The 25,201-nt window shown below is 35.1% G+C and overlaps 2 protein-coding genes across 6 annotated transcripts in view; one reads left to right on the forward strand and one right to left on the reverse strand.

The window, feature by feature from the left end:
- Positions 1–1,801: 1,801 nt before the first annotated feature.
- dhrs7cb (dehydrogenase/reductase (SDR family) member 7Cb) lies at positions 1,802–12,275 on the reverse strand. 2 transcript variants are annotated; one of them, XM_051123607.1, is made up of 7 exons: positions 12,108–12,275; positions 10,560–10,716; positions 8,790–8,902; positions 5,945–6,155; positions 5,766–5,858; positions 4,854–5,015; positions 1,802–2,650 (listed from the first exon to the last, which is right to left on the reverse strand). In XM_051123607.1, the coding sequence occupies exons 2-7, from the start codon at positions 10,711–10,713 to the stop codon at positions 2,439–2,441; spliced, it is 945 nt and encodes a 314-aa protein (XP_050979564.1). In that variant the 5' UTR covers positions 10,714–10,716; positions 12,108–12,275; the 3' UTR covers positions 1,802–2,438. The 2 variants fall into 2 exon arrangements, with proteins under 2 accessions (XP_050979564.1, XP_050979565.1); XM_051123608.1 differs by having other exon boundaries at positions 10,560–10,713; positions 12,108–12,264.
- Positions 12,276–14,500: 2,225 nt separating this feature from the next.
- mprip (myosin phosphatase Rho interacting protein) overlaps positions 14,501–25,201 on the forward strand; it is a 51,455-nt gene continuing 40,754 nt past the window's right edge. For 3 of the 4 annotated variants that reach the window (XM_051123777.1, XM_051123776.1, XM_051123775.1), the window contains exons 1-3: positions 14,501–15,376; positions 22,865–22,942; positions 23,417–23,482. In XM_051123777.1, coding sequence (XP_050979734.1) covers positions 15,254–15,376; positions 22,865–22,942; positions 23,417–23,482 — 267 coding nt within the window. In that variant the 5' untranslated portion in view covers positions 14,501–15,253. The remainder of the gene's footprint in view (positions 15,377–22,864; positions 22,943–23,416; positions 23,483–25,201) is intronic. The other variant, XM_051123778.1, reaches the window with a different exon arrangement.

Here is a 25,201-nt window from a genome sequence, read left to right on the forward strand (position 1 = left end):
TTGTGGCATAAGTGTCTCGTCACACCCTTACTCCATTGCATACAAAAATTTATGAGATTAACAATATATTTCTACTCCAAACAAGTGTTTTAAATAACTTCCTTACTTTATTACTTTATAATATTCTATACTGTCGATTAGTATTGCCTTATAAATACATATCCTTATTAAAATACCTGAGCTAGAAGAACATAGATAAACCATATGATGTTGCAGTTGTGTATTAACTGTCTTCGTGTTTAATTAAATAATACATTTTTATCTGCATTTTACAGGGATGCCTACAGGGATTTCCTGGAACCTTATAAGTTCTATTACTTTTATGGGTCTCGCTTGTTTACTTTCTGTGTAAGGGCGCCCTCTGGCGTTGAGTATGAATGAAACAAATTACATGTGAGCGTTCATGTATTCATATGTGGATGTTTGTTGGAGTTCATGTAATTGGATGTTTAAATGTTACTTTTTGTTACTTAACATTTAGAGAACATTTAAAAGTAACATTTCCTTTAAAAAATAATAATAATTAAGAAGAAGAAGAAGAAGAAGAAGAAGAAAAAAATTGAAAGCAAAACTTACAATTGCCATAAGCAAAAAAAAAAAAGGATGTTTTCTTGTGATTAAAATGTTATTTAAAGGGTACAAAAATCTTTTTACAATGTTTTATTAACCTTATTTTCACCCATAATAAAATGTTATTTGAACATTTATTTGTAATATTCTAAGAACGTATACATTTTTAAACGTCCTGTTTTCTTGTCTTGATTAGAATGTTATGTAAACGTTCTTAAAACATTTCTGACAACATTCTACAAACTTTGTTCATCCAAAATTTTTGTATTTAAATTAACACTATTCTATAACATAATATAATATTAATTATAACATTATACAAATGTTCATCAAAAACAACATGATGCTGACAACATAATGACATTTATGGAATATTGATCTCATGTTTTCTCTCAATATTATGAGAATATATATCAAACATGAATAAAGTTGTGAGACTGTTCTTTTAAGTTATATTGTTTTAACATTTATATAACTTTTACAAAACGTTAGTTAAAGTTATAAGCACATTCAGTTAGCTGGGTCATATATTAAGTGCTGGATACAAATAAAGGATTTTGTTTTCACAAGAATTAAAAATGGCTCAGAATTAAAAAACTCATGCTGACATTTTGTGACAACGTGCCCCGATAGGGCCATTAAATGGACTATTATAGGCTTTTCAGTTACGTTAAACAGTAAATCAATCTGAAACACATGAAACAGCAAATGTATGTTATATATAGATGATTTCTCTTGTCATACTCATGCTCATTTGCAGCAGTACAATGATGTAACAGGCCTATATTTAAGTTGCTTTACAATGCCAGTTAACTGTCTTTAATGTCATAATACAATGACATCACTATTAAACACTGTTTTTGTGTTTGCAATATCCTTCAGATGTGACAATAACATGAATAATGTAGTTTAATTTTATAACAAACACGTTTTACATGTATTATTCAAATGCTTTACGAAAGCCTGACTCTGTAAATACCAGCATGCCTCATCAAGCACATGTTTGTACTGTGTGTCTCTATTATTGTTTTCTGGTGTTTGTCAATCATCAGTATGTCTTTGGCTTGTGCTTACTGCCATCTTCAGGTGCAATAGTGCTGCTGTTTCATCACATGTGGTCACTAGGTGCTGATAGTGAGTCACATCACCACTGCCTTAAATGTAATCACTACATACTTGAAACTCTTGTGAAACCGAATGCATTGAGGATAAAAGACACACAAAACACGACAAGATTTGATATTGTATATTGGCTTTAAAAATATGTCTTCTTTCAGACTAGTCAAAAGAAAACATCCGAAATACACATTTAAATGTTTATTTTGCACTTTATCTATTTGCATCTGTAGATTTCAGTTTTAATCTATGTCTTTAAAGAGTTTTTTCTCTTACATACAGCAAACTTAACAGTTTTATTCCTATCTATGTTCTGAAGGCTTTTACTGAGGGGCTTGCTCATGTATTATTCACACTGATTTATACAACATTTCATTCCTATGAACATGGTGAAAATGTCTTTGTTTCTGTCTGTTGACAGTATTTTATGATTTATGGAGTGATAAAAAGAGAAATCCCAAATCCCCTCTGGAATAACCTGTAATTTGTCAACAAAATCAAACAAGAATTTTCAACTTGACCCGTCCAATGTCAGATTTCTGCTCTGGAAATGTGTGCAAATGAGTGCCTATTTAATTAGATAATGTCTTATTTGCTTATTTGAACATTAAACATTTCAGAAAACATTTATACTGGGATTAATCAGCTAGGGAGGTATGATATCTATTAGTTAATACACTTGTAGCGTTTTGCCTTTTTATTTTTACATGAGAAGATCTTGCGAACCTGAAACCTCTCTGTTTGCCGTTGGTTTATTTCAGCTGCTCGGCCATGGCTCCGTCCTTCACGCCGGCGGCCACCACGGCAAAGAAGAAGCTGGGCAGCAGCGAGCGGATGTAGAGGGCGACCCACGGTACGGGATGGGCGAGGAGAACCTCTCGATTCTGCCGGTTCACTGTCCTCACGATCTCATGGGCCAGACTGCTGGGACTCACGCCGTGAGTGTTCAGCTTACTAGAGATATCTGAAACAAGACTAGAGTCAATGGATGTGGTCCAAAACCTAAAGAGCAGCCCTCTCTATTTATTGCCTACACAGGCAGCTGCCTTCTAAGGAACCGTATAAGAGACAGATTTGGAACAAACTACATAGACAACCAGTCTGTGCTTCATACAAAAAAAAGTGAGTTTTATTTTAGCAGCAGCTAAACTAACAATATGATACTCTAGTAAATATAAAAAGTCATAAAAAGTGTTTCTGGGTTAATTACTACCAGCACATTTTTAATTAGATTGAACTGTTTTTTAATCAATATCTATGAGAAATGAATCAAATATATTATAATCAAATCCTCTCTTGCATCCGATATTCTAGTGATTTCACAGTTTGTATCACTCCGCTTGCAGTGTTTCTCATAGCGAGTTTTTGACATTTTTCATTTATTTTATGTTTTTCCTATGTGTAAATATATTTATTTATAAACTCATATTTTTGTGCGACTTCAGCTCCTTGATTAAGTGACATTTTCTTCATTTTAATTTCAGAATTAAACAATGGGATTTATATATATTTGTAAATATTATATAAACTACCAGTTAAAAGTTTTTGAACAGTAAGATTTTTAATGTTTTTCAAAGAAGGCTCTTCTGCTCACCAAGCCTGCATTTATTTGATCCAAAATACAGCAAAAGCAGTAGTATTGTAAAATATTGTTTTTTTCTATTTAAAATAACTGCTTTTTATGTTAACATATTTTAAAATGTAATTTATTCCTGTGACCAAAGCTAAAATTTCAGCATCATTACTCCAGTCTTTAGTGTCCCTCAGAAATCATTCTAATATGCTGATTTGCTGCTCAAGAAACATTTATTATTATTGTTATTAATATTTATTAGAAATATTTAAAACTTTTGTAACATTATACTCCATACCATTCAAAAGCCTGGAGTCAGTATATACTGTATATATTATATATTTATGGAATTATAGAAATTAATACTTTAGCAAGGATGTTTTAAATTGATCAGTTGATGATAATGAGCACAAAAAAAAAAAAAAATTGCTAAAAAATTAATTTCAGATAAATGCTGTTCTTCTGAACTTTCTATTCATAAAAGAAACCAGAACAATTCTTAGATGTTTTCAGCATAATAATAATAATAATAATAATAATAATAAATAATAAATGTTTTTGAGCAGCAAATGAGAATATTAAAATGATTTCTGAAGGATCATGTGACTGGAGTAATGATGATAAAAATTCAGCTTTGAAATCACAGGAATAAATTACATTTTAAAATATATTCAAATAGAAATCAGTCATTTTAAATAGTAAAAATATTTCACAATTTTACTGTTTTTACTGTACTTTGAATCAAATAATTGCAGGCTTGGTGAGCAGAAGAGACTTCTTTAAAAACATTAAAAATCTGCCCTATTATTTTTTAATTAATTAATTTATTTACTTTATTGTATTGTAGTGTATTTATTTTTTTATTTTTTCTCTTATCCGAGTGTATGTGTTGGTTTTTTTAACTAATGTAGATGTGTGTGTATATATTTGTGTATGTATGTATGTATGTATTTTATTATTATTATTTTCTTTTTCTTTAAGCCTGTAATTCCTTTCTAAATTAATGGACAGCATGAACGCTACTTCGGGGGTTTGTGGGTAAGGGTTGGGAGATGTGATATATCTTGGAAAAATCAATAAAAAATATTAAAACCTAAAACCTAAAACATTAAAAATCTTACTGTTCAAAAATGTTTGACTGATAGAGTACATATGTAATATTCTATAAATATATACATATATCAATTTTATATAAATGCTTTTAAATAATATTTTTTTCTTGCTCTAATATATTTATATATTTCATGCATACTTTAATAAATACGTACGAGTTATACTTCTGTCAAAAACAAGCATCTATCTGCCCAATCTGGCAACACTCTGTAGTGCAGCTATGATGCCTAAAATTCCTGTCTGCACAGGCAGGTTTCTCACTAGGTTCCTGGACCAAAGCAAAGGTGTGACACTGACAGAGACTAGCAAACAGAAGGTGTGTTATGCAATTACTGTTCATTTTCAGGAAGGTGCGTAGCACGCACGTCAGGAACCAGATGCATCTCAGGGTGTATGTCAGCGTTTTTAGTGTACAAAATGCTACATTAATGCTTTGGATAATTAAACGTTGCTGTGACTCAGTGCCGGTCAGGTTACTCACAGGCCCAGAGGGGGTTGGTGGGCGGCGTTTTGGAGGGAGCGCCATTCTCCGCTACTGCGTTAATGAAGGTGTGGCTGATGGTGCTGACGGAGATCCCATACTCCTCCACCTCTGCTCTCAGACAGTCAAAGAACGCCTGCACTGCATGCTTGGACGCAGCATCTGAAAACACATCGATCTGAAGCAGCTTTGCTTTTAGAGACAAAACCAGTGCTTTTTTTCATGCACTGGTCAGTTTTGAGATTTAGATCTATTTTGCTTCCATAGCATGTTCTTTCAGACTAGTGGAAGGAAACATCTATACATATATATATATAGTGCATATTTAATTAATTATACCTTATTTGCATGTTTGCTCATTAGCAAAATGTGAATGGGTACTGTCAGAATGAGTCCAAACAGCTGATTAAAACATCACAATAATCCACACGTAATCCACACCACTCCAGTCCATCAATTAATGTCTTGAGAAACCAGAAGCTGTGTGTTTGTAAGAAACGAATCCATTATTAAGATGTTTTTAACTAAAATACATGTCCATAATCCATAATAACACTTCCTCCAGTGAAAAAGCAATGAAATCTCCTGTTGTCTGTCACATTAAAATCCAGCCACATATATTTTTCTTGAGCTGCTTTGGACTGTTTTGACTTGCAAATGGTTCTTTTCTGATTCAGACCAGGCCACTTTTTCACTGGAGGAGGTGTTATTATTATCTTAATGATGGATTTGTTTCTTACAAACATGCAGCTTTTGGTTTCATAAGATGTTACCTGATGGACTGGGGTGGTGTGGATGACTTGTGCATTATTCAGATGTTTTTATCAGCTCTCATTCTGACGGCACCCATTCACTGCAGACAATCCTTTTGTGAGCAAGTGACGTAATGCTACATTTCTGTGCAGTTCTTACAGCAGGTTCGGAATGGTAGAGCCAGTTTCCCCTGGATGCTGTTGACCAGCACAAACTGACCCGTCCGTCTAGTGATCATTGACGGCAGAACCCCTGCAACAAAAACAAGGAGCCTTTTAACATTCTTTCTGTCCATAAACCATCTGCATGTTCCTCGCTCTGTTTCAACAGCCGTCTACCTTTGGCCAGCGTTATGGGCCCAAAGTAGTTGACGTCCATGACGGTTTTGTCCATCTCCAGAGAGAGATTCTGCACTGGTGCTTTGACCTTCATGCTGCTGTTGCATATCAGCACATCCACACAGCCGTAACACTCTCCGATCTCTGTGATCACCTCCGAAATGTTCTCCATATCGCTGAAGTCCAGCAGCACCAGCTTGGGTGTGAAAGTCTGAAACAGGAAGTAAAGATAGTAGGAAGCCAGTATGTAAAGTAAAGTTGAGATTAAAAGACTTTGTGTTTAAAAGAATATCTTATGCTGTTTTGCTTCTTGTGAAACTTGTTTTAATGGTATTTTTAGTGAAGAAAATGATATTCTGCTGTGTAATGAGGTGATCTTTGATCATATTAGTACTGAGTGATTTTAATGATTAATATCATAATTTAATAGGTTTTTAATAGAGTCATTCCGTGTCGACTCAACCAGAAGTACCCGGCTCAAATGTTTGATTTTGCTAATGTTTATTCTGAAGAAAGATACACGTGTATAGTGATGAAAGCCAAAATATTAAATGTCATGAATGAATATTTACTGAATAATCCACTATTTTGTAGAGGGAGGTCGAAATGGCAATTTTCACCTTGGATTCAGAGTCAAGTTACAGGGTAAAATGACTTCAGAAAGATGGCAGCATCATTATCTTATTTTACACAGCCTCATTGAGATGTTCATATCTCTGGATGTAGGGCCTTGAAAATTAAGATTCTAAAAAAAAGTTTATGAAGAACTAAAATCTAAAATCATACTGTAATATCTTTAATACTTCTTGAGTTATAAGCATGCAAACTTTGGAAAAAGAATATTTATGGCACTCAGACTGGTATGTTCAATGCTATTTTCTTGAGAGAAAGAAATGAGATACATCTCTAGTTTTAACATTATTTGTTCTTCAGACAGTCCTTTTTAAAAGAAAAGAAGTATAATATTTTTGCAAACTGACCCACATTTGGTTTTTGACCACTGAAAATGTGTACATTTCCACTTCCAGAACAACGATTTACAAATAATTTTCTAACCCCCTTGTCATCCAAGATGTTCATGTCTTTCTTTCTTCAGTCGTAAAGAAATTGTGTTTTTTTTTGAGGAAAATATTTCTGCATTTTTCTTTATATAATGGACTGATACAGTGCCCCGATTTTGAACTTCCAAAATGCAGTTTAAATGCGGCTTCAAACGATCCCAAATGCAGTTGTAAACAATCCCAGCCAAGAAAGAAGGGTCTTATCTAGCATAACGATCAGTTATTTTCATAAAAATAATAAAATTTTATACTTTTTTAATGCCAAACACTCATCTTGTCTTACTCTGCTTGGACTGTTTTTGTTCCTGTTCATGACAGTTAGGGTATGTCGAAAAACTCCCTCAACTTCAAAGTCGTCCTATATCGTTGTTTTACCTTTTTTGTTAAGGGTGTTTGATCTTCTTTGCATGTTCACTTTGCAAAGACTGGGTCAGTACTTCTGCAGCGATGTAGGATGATTTTGAAATGATTTTTGAAGTTGAGGGAGAAAATACGTTCAGAGTTTTTCGACATACCCTAACTGTCTTGAGCTAGAATACAGAGTTCAGGGAGAGAAAGACAAGACGGGTGTTTAAGATTAAAAAGGATTTAAATTGTATTTTTTAAAATGAAAATAAGACCCTTCTTCCTTGGCTGGGATCGTTTACAACCACATTTGGGATCGTTTGAAGCAGCATTTAAACTGCATTTTGGAAGTTAAAAATCGGGGCACCATATCAGTCCATTATATGGAGAAAAATGCTGAAACGTTTTCCTCAAAAAACATAATTTCTTTACGACTGAAGAAAGAAAGACATGAACGTCTTGGATGACAAGGGGGTGAGTACATTATATGTGAATCTTTGTTTTGGAAGTGGACTTCTCCTTTAACAATTTACTCTTGGAGCCATATTGAAATTCCAATATCCCTGAAACCGAATTTCATAGGGCATTAAAAATTAGAGTTTGCCAAAAGGAAAGTTGTTTAAGACCCAATATCTAAAAGGGCATTAAGATATCTTTAATACTTCTTGAGTTATAGGCATGCAAACTTTAGAGAAAAACTTGTGATATATCTTTATATAAAAAGTGCTGTTTCCCCATTTTTGAATGGTCACCATTGGCACATAATCCAACAAGGATGGCTAAATTCAACAGATTTTACTAACAGAACTACCAATCTATGTGTAAAAATAAGATGATGCTGCCTTCTTTCTGAAGTCATATTTACCCCCCTGTAACTTTACTCTGAATCCAAGGTGAAAATTGCCATTTTGACCTCCCTCTACAAAATAGTGGATTACTCAGTAAATATTTATCCATGACATTTAATGTTTAGGCTTTCATCACTATACACGTGTATCTTTCCTCAGAATAAACATTAGCAAAATCAAAAATTTGAGCCGAGTGCCTCTGGTTGAGTCGACACGGAATGACTACTTTAAAAACCTATTAAAGACATTAATCATTAAAATCACTCAGTACTAAAAAATATTAGCAAAATCAAAAATTTGAGCCAGGGAAGTTTTTGAAATTTAGTTGATCTGACATGGAATGACCCAATAGCATTTTAAAATTCAAAATCTCTCATGGCAGTATGATAATGACATAAATGAAGTCAACATGTTGTGGACATTTGGCTGTCACGAGGATATCCTGCCATTGTTCATGACAGAGGAAGAGACGCTGACAGAGACACACACATACGGCCTGAGCTATGAAAATCCTGAACGTGAAGAGAGCAAGTGATCGAAATCTTGTCTGATTTTAGGACTGTAGATCTTATAATGTGGGCTCATACTCACTTTACTTGGGTCTGATCCACTGCACAGAGAATCATATAGAGATTCAAGCTTATCCCAGTTCGGCCCGCACAAAACCAGCCTCGCCCCGCCTTCGTGAAACAGCCTGGCACATTCTGACAAACATGAGACAGAGATGGGATCAGAGAATGACAATACCACAGAGATGCTGAGAAGAATACAAAAAACAGAAAGAAGAGGATAGGCAAACAAATCTGCTCATTCGTTCCATAGACAGCTTTGAAAATTTAAACACAAGCATGAATATTAAGCAAAAGAATTCATTTTTAATTGCATTGCCTGCTCAGTGGAGGACACATGCGTTGGAAATCAAGTCTGGCCAAAATGGAACACTAATACTGTGTAATAAATATAGTATTTTTGCCTTGATTTCCAGTATAAATATTTACACATTTTTATGTCCAGATACATTTACTTGAGAAGCAAAATGAAATAATATATCAAGTCTTGTTTTCTAAAAAATGTTTAAAAATTGAGTGAGCTTAGGTTGAATACATCAAATAAATATCTGCCAATATATCAGAAATATAAACTTAATTCAAAGTAAAATTTATGAAAGCTTGCTTCTTACATGGGATAAAAATGTAAACGGTAATTGCACCTTTTTATTTCACTATTTAGACTTTTTTCAGACTTTTCTTAGAATTGCAAGAAGTAAACTCATAATGGCAAGATATAAACAGGGGAAATGTAAGATATAAACTTGGGATTATAAAAGACCCTTTAATCTTGTACTGGAAATGTGCTTCCTTTGAAAACTAGTTCATTTTTCTGACTCTACTGACAGACTTTTTTCTTTTTTTAAAGCTTAAACTCACTTTAATTTTTCAGAAAGCAAGACTTACTATCTTATGCCATTTTCATTCTCAAGTAAATGTATCTTGATTTAAGAATGTTTTGATATTTGTACTGAAAAACAAAAGTCCTGAGTAAAAAATGTGGCAGAAAGAATGAAGGACGGCCAAATAGTGTGGTGAAATGCAGTCTATCCATAGTAAAACATGATAAAGGTGTTATCTGCTCGTTCCGTTCAGAGACGAATGCCTGTAAAGGCAACAAAAGCGTCTGCTGACTCAATCACAACACAGAAACCCTCACAATCCCATCAGTCTGAAAGCACACAGCTCACATTTTATCAGTCTTTATCCTTTCTGCTTTCTTTCACATTCACACTGACTGCTCTTTGTCCTCTGTACAGATGTATTGATGAGATTGTTTGACCAAACCCAAAACCAACACATGCTGAACTGTACAGAACGCTGTACAGTTATAATTTAAACTTAAAACAATCATTTTAAGTTTAAAATGAATACATTTAAATAAAAAAATGTACTTTTTAGTATTTAAATACGTAATAACTACTCACTGCACCATGATTATGCTATTATGATTATGTATTTTCTCATGATTAAGACAAAATAAATTGTTTCAAAAAAAAAAAAAAAGAGAGAAAATAAAAGTTCTTTACCAGAATTCATATGGTTCCATGAAGAACCTCCACTATTTATGGAACCTTTTTACTGGACAAAAGGTTCTTAAAGATTATTAAAACTAAGAAAAATTGGTTCTTTTAAAAAAAAAATGACCACTGAAAGGTTCTTTTATGACATCACTGCAAAAACTCCCTTTTGGTACGTTTATTTTTGAGTGTATCATAGTATTTGAACTAAAAAAAAAATGAGTGGAAAACAAGTTTTATACTGGCTTTGTTTAATTTTGTGGTGAGTTAATAGATCATTAATTAAGCATTACCACTTCCCATTCCGGACACGGCGTCTGTGATCACCACCACTTTGTTCCGCACCATGGACTTGGACATGAAGCGCATGACCTCATTGTAAACATAGTAAACTCCAGCAAAAACCACGATCAGCAGCGGCAGCACCATAACCGATGGGAGACCCATCTTCTAAAATCCAAGAAAAATAGAGTTCATCTGACAAAATAAAACTTTAGCATGTGAGCTTACAAGAAATGATCCTGCATTGCTTTCTAAACTGGAGACATATGAAAACTATGAGAGATGCTACAGTATCATGATTTTAAAAGTCAACATTTTTGGTTAGATTATATTTAAATGGTAGTTCACCCTGTCATCGTTTATTCATGCCATTTCAATTCTGACTTTTCTTCATGGCAGCTTTGATCACCATTGTCTTTCACTGCATCTTTTGTCCATATAAACGGATTTAATAGTGAGCTTTTTTTCTCCTGTTTTTATTTTAGGGTGAACTGTCCCTTTAAAGAAATAGTTCAGCCAAAAATAAACATTTTCTGAAAATGTGCTCACCCTCAGGCCATCCAGTATGTAGATGTGTGTTTCTTGATCACATTTGGAAAAATTTTCCATTCCATCATTTCCACCAATGGATCCAGTGAATGGGTGCCGTCAGAATGTGAGTCCAAACATCTGATAAAAACATCACAATAATCCACAAGTAATCCACACCACTCCAGGCCATCAGTTAACATACTGAGAAGCCAAATGCTGCATGTCATGTATTATTAATCCATAATGCATAATAATGCTTCCTCCAGTTAAAAAGTCCATCCCCTGTTATCTCTCACATCAAAATCCAGCTATATATTTGTTTAGAGCTGTTTTGGTTCTTGATCTGTGCATTTTTCTTTCCTGTTTCAGACCAGACCACTTTTTCACTGGAGAAAGGATTTGTTTCTTGCAAACACACAGCTTTTGTCTTCTCAAGATGTTAACTGATGGACTGGAGTGGTGTGGATTACTTGTGGATTATTGTGATGTTTTAATTAGCTGTTTTGACTCTCATTCTGACGGCACCCATTCACTGCAAATGATCCATTGGTGAGAAAGTGAATGAATGCTACATTTCTCCAATTTTGATGAAAAAACAAACTTGGATGGCCTGAGTGTGAGCACATTTCCAGTAAATGTTTATTTGTGGGTGAACTATTCCTTTAACAAATGCTCATCAGCTGTATACAGTAATGTGTGTCACTAGTTCCATAAAAGTGTGGCTGAGGACAAGATCTATAAATAGCCAAGCTCTCGCCACTGACACTGGATACACAAGAAGCACATATTTGGACATACATGAAAAGAATAGAAGTGACTCTCTCGATGTTACTGCATTTGATTGATTTAACCAACAACCATTTTGTTGCTTTTTAACAAAACATTTCCAAGTCCAACACAAGCAACAATGTCATAGATAGATTAATGACTGACCAGCACTTATATCGAGTGCCAATCAATAGCACACACCCACACACACTAACCCCCATGCAAGTGACCGTAATCTGTTTTATTTTCAGTGTACTTACAGTGTGCGTAAAGAGCTAAGCCAGTCTTCAGCGGAAATGTGTGTTGTTGTCCCGTCAGGAAAGCAGACTAAAGCCTGCCGTCCTCTCTGTCCATTCAGAGCCAGTGGCTGCCAGGGAACTTGTCCGGATCACGGCTCTTTTAATAGCATGTGGCTGAGCGACTGACGGCTCATGCATGTTGCAAATATTATCTCAGGCATGTAGAGAGGCATTCAAGGGTACCTTGAGATTCTCAGTATTGCATTGTATAAAATTATATATTTTAAGGTGTTTTTGTTACAGTGTAATTATACACTGAAGTATTGAGTAATACTAATTAACTACATGTACTAACTTCACAGTTAGGGTTAGGAATAGGGTTTGATTTAGGGTTAGTTACATGTAATTATGCATCATTTGTTATTACTACAGTAAGCACATGTAATGTAATGAGGATACTGTACAATTAGTGTTTTTACTGACTGCACATGTAAAATATTGTTCAAATCCATTTTTTTCAATTACAGTTTTTTTATAGATTTTTAAAATTTAGGTAAAATATTGTTAAATGCTCTAAAATATTGTTAAATGTTTTTTAATAGATTTTTTATTTTATTTTATTGATAGTGCATATGTAACATATTGTTAAAAAGCACCATTTTGTAATTATAGTGTTTTTAAAGATTAAACATTTTTTATTTTTTGATAGCACATACATCAAATATTGTTAAATGCAGCATTTCTGTTTTTTAATAGATTTTTCATTTTATTTTATATAGTGCACATGTAAAATATTGTTAAAATGCACCATTATTTAATTATATTATTTTTATAGATTTTTAAAATGTCATTTTATTAATAGCACATACATAAAATATTGTTAAATGCACCATATTTTTTGATAGATTTTTAATTTTATTTTATTGATAATGCATGTGTAAAATATTGTTAAAATGCACCATTTTTATTTATAGTGTTTTTATAGATTTTTTTTAAATGTTATTTTATTGATAGCACAAATGCACCATTTTTGTTTTTTTTAAATAGATTTTTAATTTAATTTTATTGATAATGCATGTGTAAAATATTGTTAAAGTGCACCATTTTTATTTATAGTGTTTTTATAGATTTTTTATGTTATTTTATTGATAGCACAAATGCACCACTTTTGTTTTTTTAAATAGATTTTTAATTTTATTTTATTGATAATTAATGTGTAAAATATTGTTAAAATGCACCATTTTAATTATAGTTTTTATAGATTTTTTTCATTTAAAAATATTTAAAATATTGTTAAATGCGCCATTTTTGTTTTTTAATAGATTTTTTATTTTATTTTATTGATAGTGCGTATGTAACATATTGTTAAAAAGCACCATTTTGTAATTATAGTGCTTTTAAAGATTTAAAAAATATATATTTTTTGATAGCACATACATAAAATATTGTTAAATGCAGCATTTCTGTTTTTTAATAGATTTTTAATTTTATTTTATTGATAATGCACGTGTAAAATATTGTTAAAATGCACCATTTTAATTATAGTGTTTTTATAGATTTTTTTTAATTTATTTTATTGATAGCACAAAAATATTTGCTGTTTTTTTTATAGATCTTTCATTTTATTTTATATAGTGCCGGTGTAAAATATTATTTAAAATGCACATTTCTTAATTATAGTGTTTTTATAGATTTTTTTTAAATGTTATTTTATTGATAGCACATACGATAATGCATATGTAAAATATGGTTACTATGCACTGTAGACATTATTTATCTATTACACTGAAAAATAAACGGTGTAGAAACAAATTTCACTCAGAAATTACAATCAAATTTATTTACAAAGAAACAGCAAACACATGAAAACAAGACATTTTGACAAAATTGAATTGCCAAAATAGCATTTTCATGTAAAACCTACTCCAGTAATCTTTGTTTTATAACCTCAGTTTATCAATGTATTTATTTCTGTATTTATTTACAGTGCGCATAAGCAGTTTATATTATTTTTTGGGTCATCTGTTTATAAGACAGACTGGATTACACAATAAAGTATGTAATAAAGATAAACAGTTTCAAAGTACATAGCTAAATTTGACAAGATTTTTAAGTACCATATGAAAGAAAAACAATTCAGCAAAGATCAAATTATATTAAAATGAATTTAAAAGAAAACATTTAAAATAACAGGAAAGCATTGAGAAAGGTTTTTATTTGCATTATTTGACAACGGTATTATTATTATTTATTTCGCTTTTACCACAGATGTCATTTTTATTTTCTATTAGTTTTGTACTAAATTGTTGTACACGTTCACTAGTGTCCACAGGGTGGATATCTTCTCCGCTTCGGGACCGTCCTGCTCTCGCGCTCCGAACTCTCGCGAGAGAAAATGAAATTCCAGCAGCAAATCTGCGAGCTCGCGACCTCCCTCCATTGGGAAAGCTCGAGCGCGACTGAGGGGAGAGAAAACAGACCCTCGCTAGCCTGGAAAACCTTCGAAACGGCGCGTTTATCGCAGCTCATGGAGCCGTGAGGTTCGAGCTAAGACATGCACGGTACCGGCGGAGGATAAAACGTCAGGTTCGCCTAACGTTGGGATTTTTAAAGCGCCGCTAAACTAGCAGGGGGAGAGGCTTCATTAGCGAGCTAACTGACGCTAGCAGTGAAGTGCGTGAAAACTTCGAGCCTGAGAGAGAATTTGCCATTGGGATTGAAAACCGGGATACCTCAACAGCGGTTTTTTTTTCTTCCATCGCTTCCTAGAAGGTCCAGCTTCGTTTGACCGGAGGAACACGTAAAATAATCGCTTTGTTTACCGCTTGCACAATTCCAGCATTGATTCGCCCAGAAATGAGATTAGAGAGTCGCTTTGTGAGGCCAGGCCATGAACTCAAGCACATCAGCCAAAACACTGAGCAGGCCTGTTAACTAGAGATCTGCTTATATAAACTACTCACATTTTGCACTCGAACCTTCTGTTGGTGGACTAACGTTGGTTTGGCTGCTGCTGCTGCTGCAAAGGAGATCCGAGGAGTAAAGCTGCTGTTACCGGTCATGTTTTGCATGAAGACCGTGTCAAGAATCGGGTGAAAGAGCGTCGGGATTATTGCTGTCTAATTTTCGTTGCTGGGATTTGAGACGCGCACAAATACAGGAATAAGATGTCTAGTGCTAAGGAAAACACGTGTAGGAAATTTCAAGCGAACATTTTCAACAAAAGCAAATGTCAGAACTGCTTCAAGCCTCGAGAGCTGCATCTGCTGACGGACCAGGATCTCAATCAGGTATGAACGGCTCGTTTAGGTCATATCACTCCGAATTCGTTCATGTGAATGGGTAAAAGCGAAATGACCCTTTCGAAAAAATGCAGTTGTAGACGGAGAAGCTGACAATTGATTTCCATTAGCTGACAGCGCTTTATTGATTAGTTTGCGGTGACCGCTAATCAGCCCTTTAAGCTTGTTTTGTTTAGAAAAGGGTTTGTCCTGTTAACTTTAAACTGGTGTCATGATAATGTTTTGACAGGGCTTTTTACAGTGTTTTTAGTGACGCATGCAGGTACTTTTTTTAGTAATGATTTTCACGGATGCGTGTGACTGATTTAATGTATTTACTGTATAAATATTTTCAGTTGTGATAAAGCACTTGGAACGGTTGGAACGCTGTATTGACCAATCAGAAGCCATCGTAAATTTTCTCCTGATTTCTGATTGGTCAAAACAGCGTTCCAGCCGTTCTGTAATCTCTGTCGCTGTTCAGATTCAAGTAGGTCCTTCATGTATGTGTTCTAGTGGAAGGTTGCAATTAATATAATCAGTCTGTTGTAATGATTTTGTTTCGATGTTGTGTTTTTTTTTTAAATTTTTTTTTTTTTTTTTTTAGGACAGATCTTGTTAAAATTTCGGAATTAATTTAGAAGTGTTACATTAACCTTTTACAACCATTTAGTACTTAAATGTTATTTTAGTGTTAACTGTGTTGATACAACAACTAAAATTGTTTCAGTCATATTTTCATATTAAAGATCAGTCATGTTCCGGCTAACTATATTTACAATAGGGCTGTCAAACGATTATTCGCGATTAATCGCATACAAAATAAAGGTTTGAGTTTGCCTAATATATGTGTGTGTACTGTGTGTAATTATTATGTGTATATATATAAATACAAACACATTCATGTATATATTTAAGAAATATTTACAATTATATGTAGTTATTATAATTTTTAAATAATTGATATTATATATAAGTAAAAATATTTTGTACATAAATATTTCTCTTAAATATATACATTAATTTGTCTGTATGTATATATACATAGTAATTACACACAGTGCACACACATATATTAGGCAAACTCAAACCTTTATTTTGTATGCAATTAATCGCGATTAGTTGTTTGACAGCCCTACAATGTGCCTACCATTTAACACCCACTTTGGTCATTGTACTGTACATTAGCTGTATGTAAAAACCCTCCAGTTCAATATTTCTTAGATGTAGGAAGGCACTGTTTTCTGCTAGAGGAAACTCTTAATTAAGACAAAGGTTGTCAAACCAGAGCGTTTCAAAACCTCGTCAAGATTACAGGTACTTTGCTGCTGGAGATTGGGAAATAATTGGCCGTCTCCATGCATTTCTGGATGTCTGTGATGTGAGCTCATGTTGGAGTCTATTTCTTACAAATCCAGTGCATTTTCCCCCCTCTAATTATCTTATTCAGTGAAAGAAAGCTTTGGTTGATTGCATGAAAACACAAACTGTAAGCATATTTCCATATGCGCTCTTGAAAGAGAATGAATGAGAGGAAAAGTTTTAGACCATAAGGGCCTGTTGTGTGTGTGTGTGTGTGTGTGTTTTTTTTTTTTTTTTTTTTTTTTTTTTTTTTTAATTGATCCCATACCCTTCAGAGCCGTCGAGCGACGTCAGCATCCTCAAGCAAGTGTGTGTTGTGGTTAGAGTGAGAACCAATGGTTAACCCTTGCTGTGCCAAATTCATGAGTCATTGTTATGGATTACATCACTCGCTAATCCCGCTAAGATGACCCAGTGTTAGTTACTAAATCAAACCCTTTTTTGGGCTGTGGTGTTGTGTAACAGTCATCCTCAGGTGTTTAGTTTATGATTTCTTTATTTTTGTTTTGACAACAGTATTATGTTCCGATTAGACACTGACTGTTCGGTTAGACCAAGTACATTTTCCAATGCTAATGTAAAATGGAAATTAAAGGGATGGCTCAGCCATTGTTGTGATTAGAGCTGCAACATGTCATTCCTGAAAGCTGTTGGAAGTCTATGCAGTCAAAGCTTTGACACTTAAAGTGAAAATGATCCATAAGAACTGAGCGGTTTAATCCAAGTCATCTGAGGAGACGCAGTCGCAGAATTAATTTAGGCTTTTATTCATATGTAAACATTGCTCCACACACATACATTGAGCACATCAAATATGGTCTGACTTGTGTGCTTTATGCGAGTTATGCAAGTTTACGACTGATCAAACAGACATCAGAAACTCAGTTTGTCAGATGGGCCATTTGTTCACAGATCAAATCTAATGTTCCCACATCATCTTGTATATTACCTGGCAAAGCAGAATATTCCAGACCCAAATGTTTGCTTTAATTCTGCCAAAAATGCCTTGAGCAATTTGAGATGTTTCTCTTATTCTGTTGACTAGTAAATAACTGTGAAATTTAATTTACCTTTATAGTTTTCTAATTTCAGAGATTTTGACTCTTAGGGCGCTTTCAAACCTGGTATGTTTCTGAATCTGGCGCATTTACACCCTTAGTTTGGTTTGTTGTGGCGTATATGAGCATTCAAGTTATGCTTGGATTTGCATCAAAACGAACGAAAAATCAGTCTGAAATCTGCTGTAATGAGGTGGTCTTGGCCCGATCGAAAACCAACTCTGGAGCAGTCTTGTTTTGGTGAAAAAGTAATCAGACTTAACAAACCAGGTTTGACTGTCAGTCCATCCTGATGGAAAATGGTTTGAGGAACATAAACAGGTGCACACTGACCAATGATAGGACAGTTTTATTTACATGTGACTTCTTTAAAGTGCCCCTATTATGCCATTTTAAAGGTTGCTAATATTGTTTTAATAGACTCCCAAAACAGGTTTACATGTATGCAAGGTCAAAAAACACTTCAGTTTGTCAGATGGTGCCGCAGTCCTTTATGATTGGTCTACTGCGTACAGCGTGTCGGAAAACGAAACACCCATTGCCATAATTGATTGACAGCCCTGGAGACTTGTCAATACATAGAAAAGATGGCATCGATTTTACCATACCAATTCGAGCCAGAGTCTGATGATGAAACGGCTGAAGTGGCTGATCGACAAGTTAACACGGTCTACCGTGGAAAGTGCTCACAATTTGCTTATGTAAGCGAACTGGGCACACCTCTATGTTGTAAACTTAAACAATGTGTAATGCATTAAGGCGGCTTTCACACCGAACGCGAAAAACGCTGCGCTGGCCGCTGAATTCAGTGCAGTCCTTCAGAGCGCAGCGGCAAAAGTTCATTTGAACAACTCATTTGAACTTTGTCTGCGGCGTGCGCGCTCCGCGGCACGTGCGCTTTGGTCGAGGCTGAAACAAGCCGTCCTCGCAGGGTGGAAGAAATTGAAACGAATGGGTTTCATAGCACAGCGCTTTCCGCATTCGGTGTGAAAGCCGCTTCGTGCACCATCCTTTATCATTACTCCAACTAATGAGACAGACAGACAGTCAAGCTTCATCAATCACAAATTGTCAGACTACAGTGGGTCCACAGCTGAACAACAGAACTACAGAAGCATGATTTAGTGATCATGTTAGCATGACATGTGCAGTTTGTTACACAACATAACATACACAACTACTTATTTTTTGAACGATCGCTAGAAAATACAATCTTTATAGATTCATCATCTTTTGGAAGTGAATATAAATCAGTTTTACTCACAGCGTCGGATACAGCGTCTTCCGTATAATGTACGTGTAAATTTCCATGTGACGTAAACCACATGGAAATTTGTGGGCGGGCAAGTTGTTCGCGACGTAGAACGTGGGCGGAAATTATGCAAATGTGTTACTTCGTGACGTGTGGCCGTAACAGAAAAAGATTCGAAATCCTGAAGACTCGTTCAGGCAAATGTGAGCCGACTCTTTTTTTTTTTCTTTCTTTTTTTTTTTTTTTTTTTGATAGACAGTGACTTTATTTATCCTGTACTGTCGGCTTCACAACTTTGCAGATAGTTTATGTTCACATACAGCTACATGACACACTGCATGAAAGATCATATTTGAAAATGCATAATAGGGGCACTTTAAACACATTTTGACATGCTTTGAAATGTTGTTAAGAAAATGCAACATCGTAACAGTTTAACTCCCTGCTTTGTAACAAAGCAAATGACCTTGATTTTAATGGTCAGATGGTTGACCGATGTGTATCTATGTAATATGTATGCAAAAATATATATGTACACAACTGAGTTACCTTATCTGTTCCTCTGTGTAATTCACAGCGGAAGCTCAATGCTGCAGTACACGTTGGATGTTTGAGTCAAACGGTTCCTTTGAGGAAATGTTGGCAGCACATAGTAATTTACTTACCCAGGGGGTAAAAGGCTTTCAAAATACTGTAATCTTAACAGACTCATTCCTTAAAGTATGCTTTCGACTTCTCTCAAGACCTTCCAGAGTGAGCTCAGTGGAATTGACTCTATGGAAACCAACTTTATATGTGTTTTCACTAAAAATTCTAGTTCTGTGAGAGCTTCCCATATCATACTCTCTCAAACAGTTGTAGCAAAGTCATATTAGTAGTAAACTAGTCGTTAATCACAAATAATTACATAAAATTGTAATATGTATATTTAGAAAGATTTCTAAAGGATTATGTGATGCTGAAGACTGGAGTAATGGCTGATGAAAATTCATCTTTGCATCAAAGGAATAAATTACATTTTAAAGTATGTTAAATTAGAAAACCATCAATTTAAATTGTAATAATATTTGACGACATTACTGCTTTTTTTATATTTTGATCAAATAAATGAAGCCTTGATGAGCATAAAAGACCTTCAATCTTTCTTCAAAAAAAGCATCAAAAGTCTTACTGATTCCAAACTTTTGGACAGCAGTTTGTATATATGTATATACAATTATTTATTGTAAACATAACATTTTAGCAAACTATGTTAAACCTAACATTTCCAGAAAACCTGGACAGTTCCAGAAGCTTTAAAAATATTTTGTGTGAAGGTGGATTGTATTAGTATTGCTCTGTTTTGTCATTTAATTTGTGTGCTTAAATTTCTCACAATTTCGATACACTGCATTGCACCTGAAGTTGCAGCGGCCATTGAGGCTAAATGAGAAAGCAATCATGCATTGAGTCCATTAAAAGAGATCAGCTCATATGGGATTTGGCTTTTATTAGCTCTACAGGGCCCAATGATCTGTTTCTTTCCGATTGTGAACGCACGAAGATTCGTCTTCCAGCTCCCTACTGATATCTCATAGTAAGAGCAGGAGGATTCATAAATGTATTACATGTATTAGTCTTCTAGTGTCTTTTGCTTCAAGGTCTAGCCCGCATGTTAAAAATGGAAAGTTGCATCAAGCGGCTTGAAGCGTCCCAGTGTGATTCCCATGCAGAAGGAGGTCTGCTGTGAGCGGGCGGGATGGGGGCTTGTGAAAGGAAGTGCGTGTTGGGAAAGTGGAGCAGAGTTTCCCAGAGGTCGCTCCCACTTCTGAAGCTGCGGTTGGGCCCGGGGTGGGCGTTGGGTTTGTTTAGGCGGGGGGGTAGAAGTTCAGGGCGAGTGCGTCCAGGGGATGCAGGGATAAAGTGGACCGCTGGGAGCCGGCCGCCCTCAGGATTCAGCCTGGGAGGAAATTGGGAGTTAAACGTGATGCGGCCGGTGGGGGCTGTAGGGTTAGATGTAAAGCTGGAGAGAGGAAGGAAAGCGCAGGGGTGTGCCGGTGCTCACATGCTAGAGTCACAGCTGTGTTTTGTTTTGCTTCCAATCCCCCACCTCTTCCAGAGAAGAAAAGCGGCTAAATTTGGTCCCCAGGTATCGTCTGTTGTTTTAAAGATGTATTTATGGGTACTTATGGGGAGGGCTGGGGGAAAAAAAATCAATGCACTGCGATTCTCTCTTCAATGATTCTTGTAAACAATTTTGTTTTAAGAACAGGACAGAACATCTGTCAAAACGGAATCTGTGAATTTGTGTGAATGCAGCCTATCAGAGCTGCTGCTGTCTGTGATCTCATCAGTAATAATCAAACAGCAATAATGCCCAGAAAAAGAGAAAATGAACCTTATGCTTTTTGTCTGGAAGATTTAAAGAGAATCTTAAACCACTTTCAGATACTGAAAGCGCTTTTTGTTTGTTCCTTGTAATGCGTTTCTTTGTTATCCTTCATTTGCTATATTGAATATCTTGAAGTACTTATACAAGATTTTTATACAAAAAATTATTGTTGGAATTGGATCATAATTTCCAGAATGGTGATTTCTATCCCTACATATAATGTCAAGTCGTATCACTTTTGTTTTTGGGGGGTGCCTGAACTTTAAAAGGGACTCAATCCTCTTTTTATTTGTTATATATTGTCTTAGTCTAAATTACATTCACACTGGTGTTTTAGGAAGCCAAACAAGTAAGAATATGTGAGTCTGGACCACAAAACCAGTCATAAGGGTCTATTTTTTTGAAATTGTGATTTATACGTCATCTGAAAGCTGAATAAATAAGCATTTCATTGATGTATGGGAAAAAAATCTAAATATTGAGAAAATCGCCTTTCAAGTTGCCCAAATGAAGTTCTTAGCAATGCACATTACTAATCCAAAAAGTTTTTGCATTTATATTTAGTGTACTTTTAAAATGTTTACAAATAAATATATATTTGCCTACGTGCTTTACGGGGACTCTCCATTGACGTAATGGTTTTTATACTGTACAAACTGTGTGTTGTATCCCCTTACACTAACCTTAGCATATCATGTAATTAATCTGATTAAATTTGTGATGAAACGGAAATAGCTATAGATATTTTCTTCCATATTGTGACGTGCATTTGAGTTAAATGGCTAATCAGAAAAATGTGGGACGGGACTTGTATGGAGATGATTGGAGAAGTCCAGCATTTCACCAGACCTTTTATGTTAAAATAAGAAGTTTAAGTATATTTTAAAAACTACACTACCCGGAAGACCTATCGTTTCATATCGTCATATGACCATGATAATATCAAGGCAGTTTTGCTATCGCAATTTTACGGTATTGATAATACCGTTATTTTCCTAGTCAAAACAGCTGCAGAGTAGCAAAATCAGATATGGAAACTCAGATTTTGCTGTAAAGCAACTCTAAAAGACTCAACTTATGGATAATATTGCAACATTAGAGTCTTGCTTGGTCCTTATTTTGTATGCAAGGGTAAAGATTATTCAAGTCATAAATTTGAGGTCATTGCTTTCAGTGGGTTGGTGGGACGCTGCTTAATCATACTGCGTTTTTAAACCTTTGAGGCAAAACATCTGCTCTAAAGTGAAGCTATATTAACTTGCCTAGTCCTGCTCAGCTGTGTCTAAGCTTGCACCTGTAGCTAACACTTTAAAAGTGGTTATGCTAGTTGCTTGAAATGATCAAACTGTCAGATTTGCAGAAAATAAGAGCGTCATCAAAATCAAACCACAAATTCTTTTCACTCCAACATGTATTTGAAAATTTAATAATTATATATTTTGATTTTGTTGCAGGCCAAGCCGATCTATGGCGGGTGGCTGTGTTTGGCTCCAGAGGGGACGGACTTTGACAATCCCATGCAGAGATCCCGGGTAAGAGGGCATGATGTTATTTGTAGGCAAGATTGACGTCTGTTTGCTTTAGTATCTTGGCACTGTACACAAATAAAACTCGCCTGGTGTGTAATCAGGTGTGTGGGAAACTGCATCAACTTCAGCCAAAGACAGAAGTTTATTCATTTGCTTCTGTTGCCTAATTACTCTAAACTTGGGATTAGAACTGTCAAGTTAGCACTTTAATTTGATGTGATGAATTGGTAACACTGAAGTGTAAGTATACACTTACAAAGCACTTACAAGCCATTCATGAACTATTAGTTTATAGTTTATTCGTAGTTTATATATTGTACTCTCCACATTTGTAAATAAGCAGTTCTTCATTCATTGTCACTGTAATTAAAAAAGTTATTCCTTTAACGCAGACTTCAAAAATCCATATTAACCAATAGACAGTTTGAATAGTTGAGTAAATATGAATAACATTAATAATCTTTCCTTTCAACGCAGAAATGGCAGCGGCGATTCTTTGTACTTTATGAACATGGCTGCTTGCGCTTCGCTCTGGATGAATCGGTAAGATGTCCGTTCTTCTGTTCACACAATTGCACATCAGTGATCTGTGAATCTAACCACTTAGTTGAGAGATTACATTTGTGGTCTTCAAAGATAGCCTGACCAAACCACACCTCAGTGGAATCCTCTCCGATGAAAAGACAACATAACCATCCCTGAACAAAAATAATCCAAGAAAAGTTTGTTGCTCCACCAGCAGCTCAGGGAGTCCATCGGATGTAAACCAGCAGAACATGGTCCTGTGGTTAATGAGAGCCCAGCTCAGCCTGTTTGTTTCACAGGAATGTGACATGGGTGACCAAATTAGCTGCCTGATCTGCCCGGAGATTACGGCGTTTGTGTGTAAACAGTGAGGCCCACACACAGGCTCAGCGCTAGCGCTGCGTCCCACCGGACCCTCGACTCCCGGCACTTAGGTTGCTTACTACAGCAATGCCCATTACCGCGGTGCAATTCATCATTCTGTTGTGCAACACGAGGCAAAAGGCTGAAGTCGCATCATTGTGTGAGATGGCTGAGGGAGGACTTTGTTTTTATTTCCAGTGAGTGGTGAGGACAATCCAAACTAGTTCAGGGTACTACAGAGTTTCCTGCCATTGTTTAGCTATGAAAATGCTGTCAGCTCTGTTGTCTTTATAGTCTTTTCATCTGTGCAGGGAGTTTCAGGAAATGCTTTTAAATTAGGTCAAGAAAAAGGACACTTCAGAGTGTGGATACAAGTGGGAATGCTTTGGCTTTATTTTATTTGTGCAGAAAAAATATGCTTGACGACAGAGTGTAGGACTCTAACTTTATTTTGCAAGTTAAAGTATTAAAATTCAGTGTCTCTAGTAAAGGCGGTTACATTACAGCTGTGAATTGAACTGATATTTGAGCACATGACACACTAGCTCACTACTAAGAGGCTAAATGGATTTTCGTGAGCATCTTAATTGATTTTTCTCTTCTCTCCTGGGAATCTTCTCAAAACACAGAGTCTGTTTTACCGCTATATAGTTTAGAGATTCTGTTTCCTTCATGAACGTTCCTTTCAACTCAGGCTCTTTGGTGAAATGTGCCTGTAATTTTTATCAATTAATAAAGACTTATTTGCACAATACTATATTATGAACTCAAAACAGTTTTACCATACTGGAAGATTTGCAAAGTAATACATTTTGATGTTTGCATTGCATAACCAGCTCCATATTTTGGGCTTTTCTGGAATACAAGGCTCTACGCTTACTTTTATTTTTAGGAGCACTTGTGCTCCTTACTTAATAAAAAAATTAGGAGCATAGTCAAAAATTTTAGGAGCACCTTTAAATCAATAATCAAAATATCTGAACAAAAATTAGTCTTCCCATTACAAGGTGATATTTGACTCCTTAAACTGATTTAAAGGGGAATTTAGTTTTTGTCTTTGTAATTGCATTTTCTGAGTCCTCTTCCAAAACAAAGATTCACATATAATGTATTCACCCCCTTGTCATCAAAGATGTTCATGTCTTTCTTTCTTTAGTCGTAAAGAAATTGTTTTTTTGAGGAAAACATTTCAGGATTTTTCTCCATATAATGGACTGATATGGTGCCCCGATTTTGAACTTTCAAAAGCATTTTAAATGCGGCTTCAAACGATCCCAAATGTGGTTGTAAACGATCCTAGCCGAGGAAGAAGGGTCTTATCTAGATTATTGTATTCTGGTTCAAGACAGTTAGGGTATGTCGAAAAACTCCAAT

The sequence above is a fragment of the Labeo rohita genome, chromosome 12 (genome assembly GCF_022985175.1).
Source record: "Labeo rohita strain BAU-BD-2019 chromosome 12, IGBB_LRoh.1.0, whole genome shotgun sequence".
In the NCBI taxonomy this organism is placed as follows: Eukaryota; Metazoa; Chordata; class Actinopteri; order Cypriniformes; family Cyprinidae; genus Labeo; species Labeo rohita.

Coding starts and splice junctions, on each gene's coding strand:
- dhrs7cb (XM_051123607.1), bottom strand. CDS start 10,713: ATGGGTCTCCCATCGGTTATGGTGCTGCCGCTGCTGATCGTGGTTTTT. Junction 6,156..8,789: donor GTGGATCAGACCCAAGTAAA/GTGAGTATGAGC, acceptor TTCCTGTTTCAG/ACTTTCACACCCAAGCTGGT. Junction 5,859..5,944: donor GCCCATAACGCTGGCCAAAG/GTAGACGGCTGT, acceptor TTTTTGTTGCAG/GGGTTCTGCCGTCAATGATC.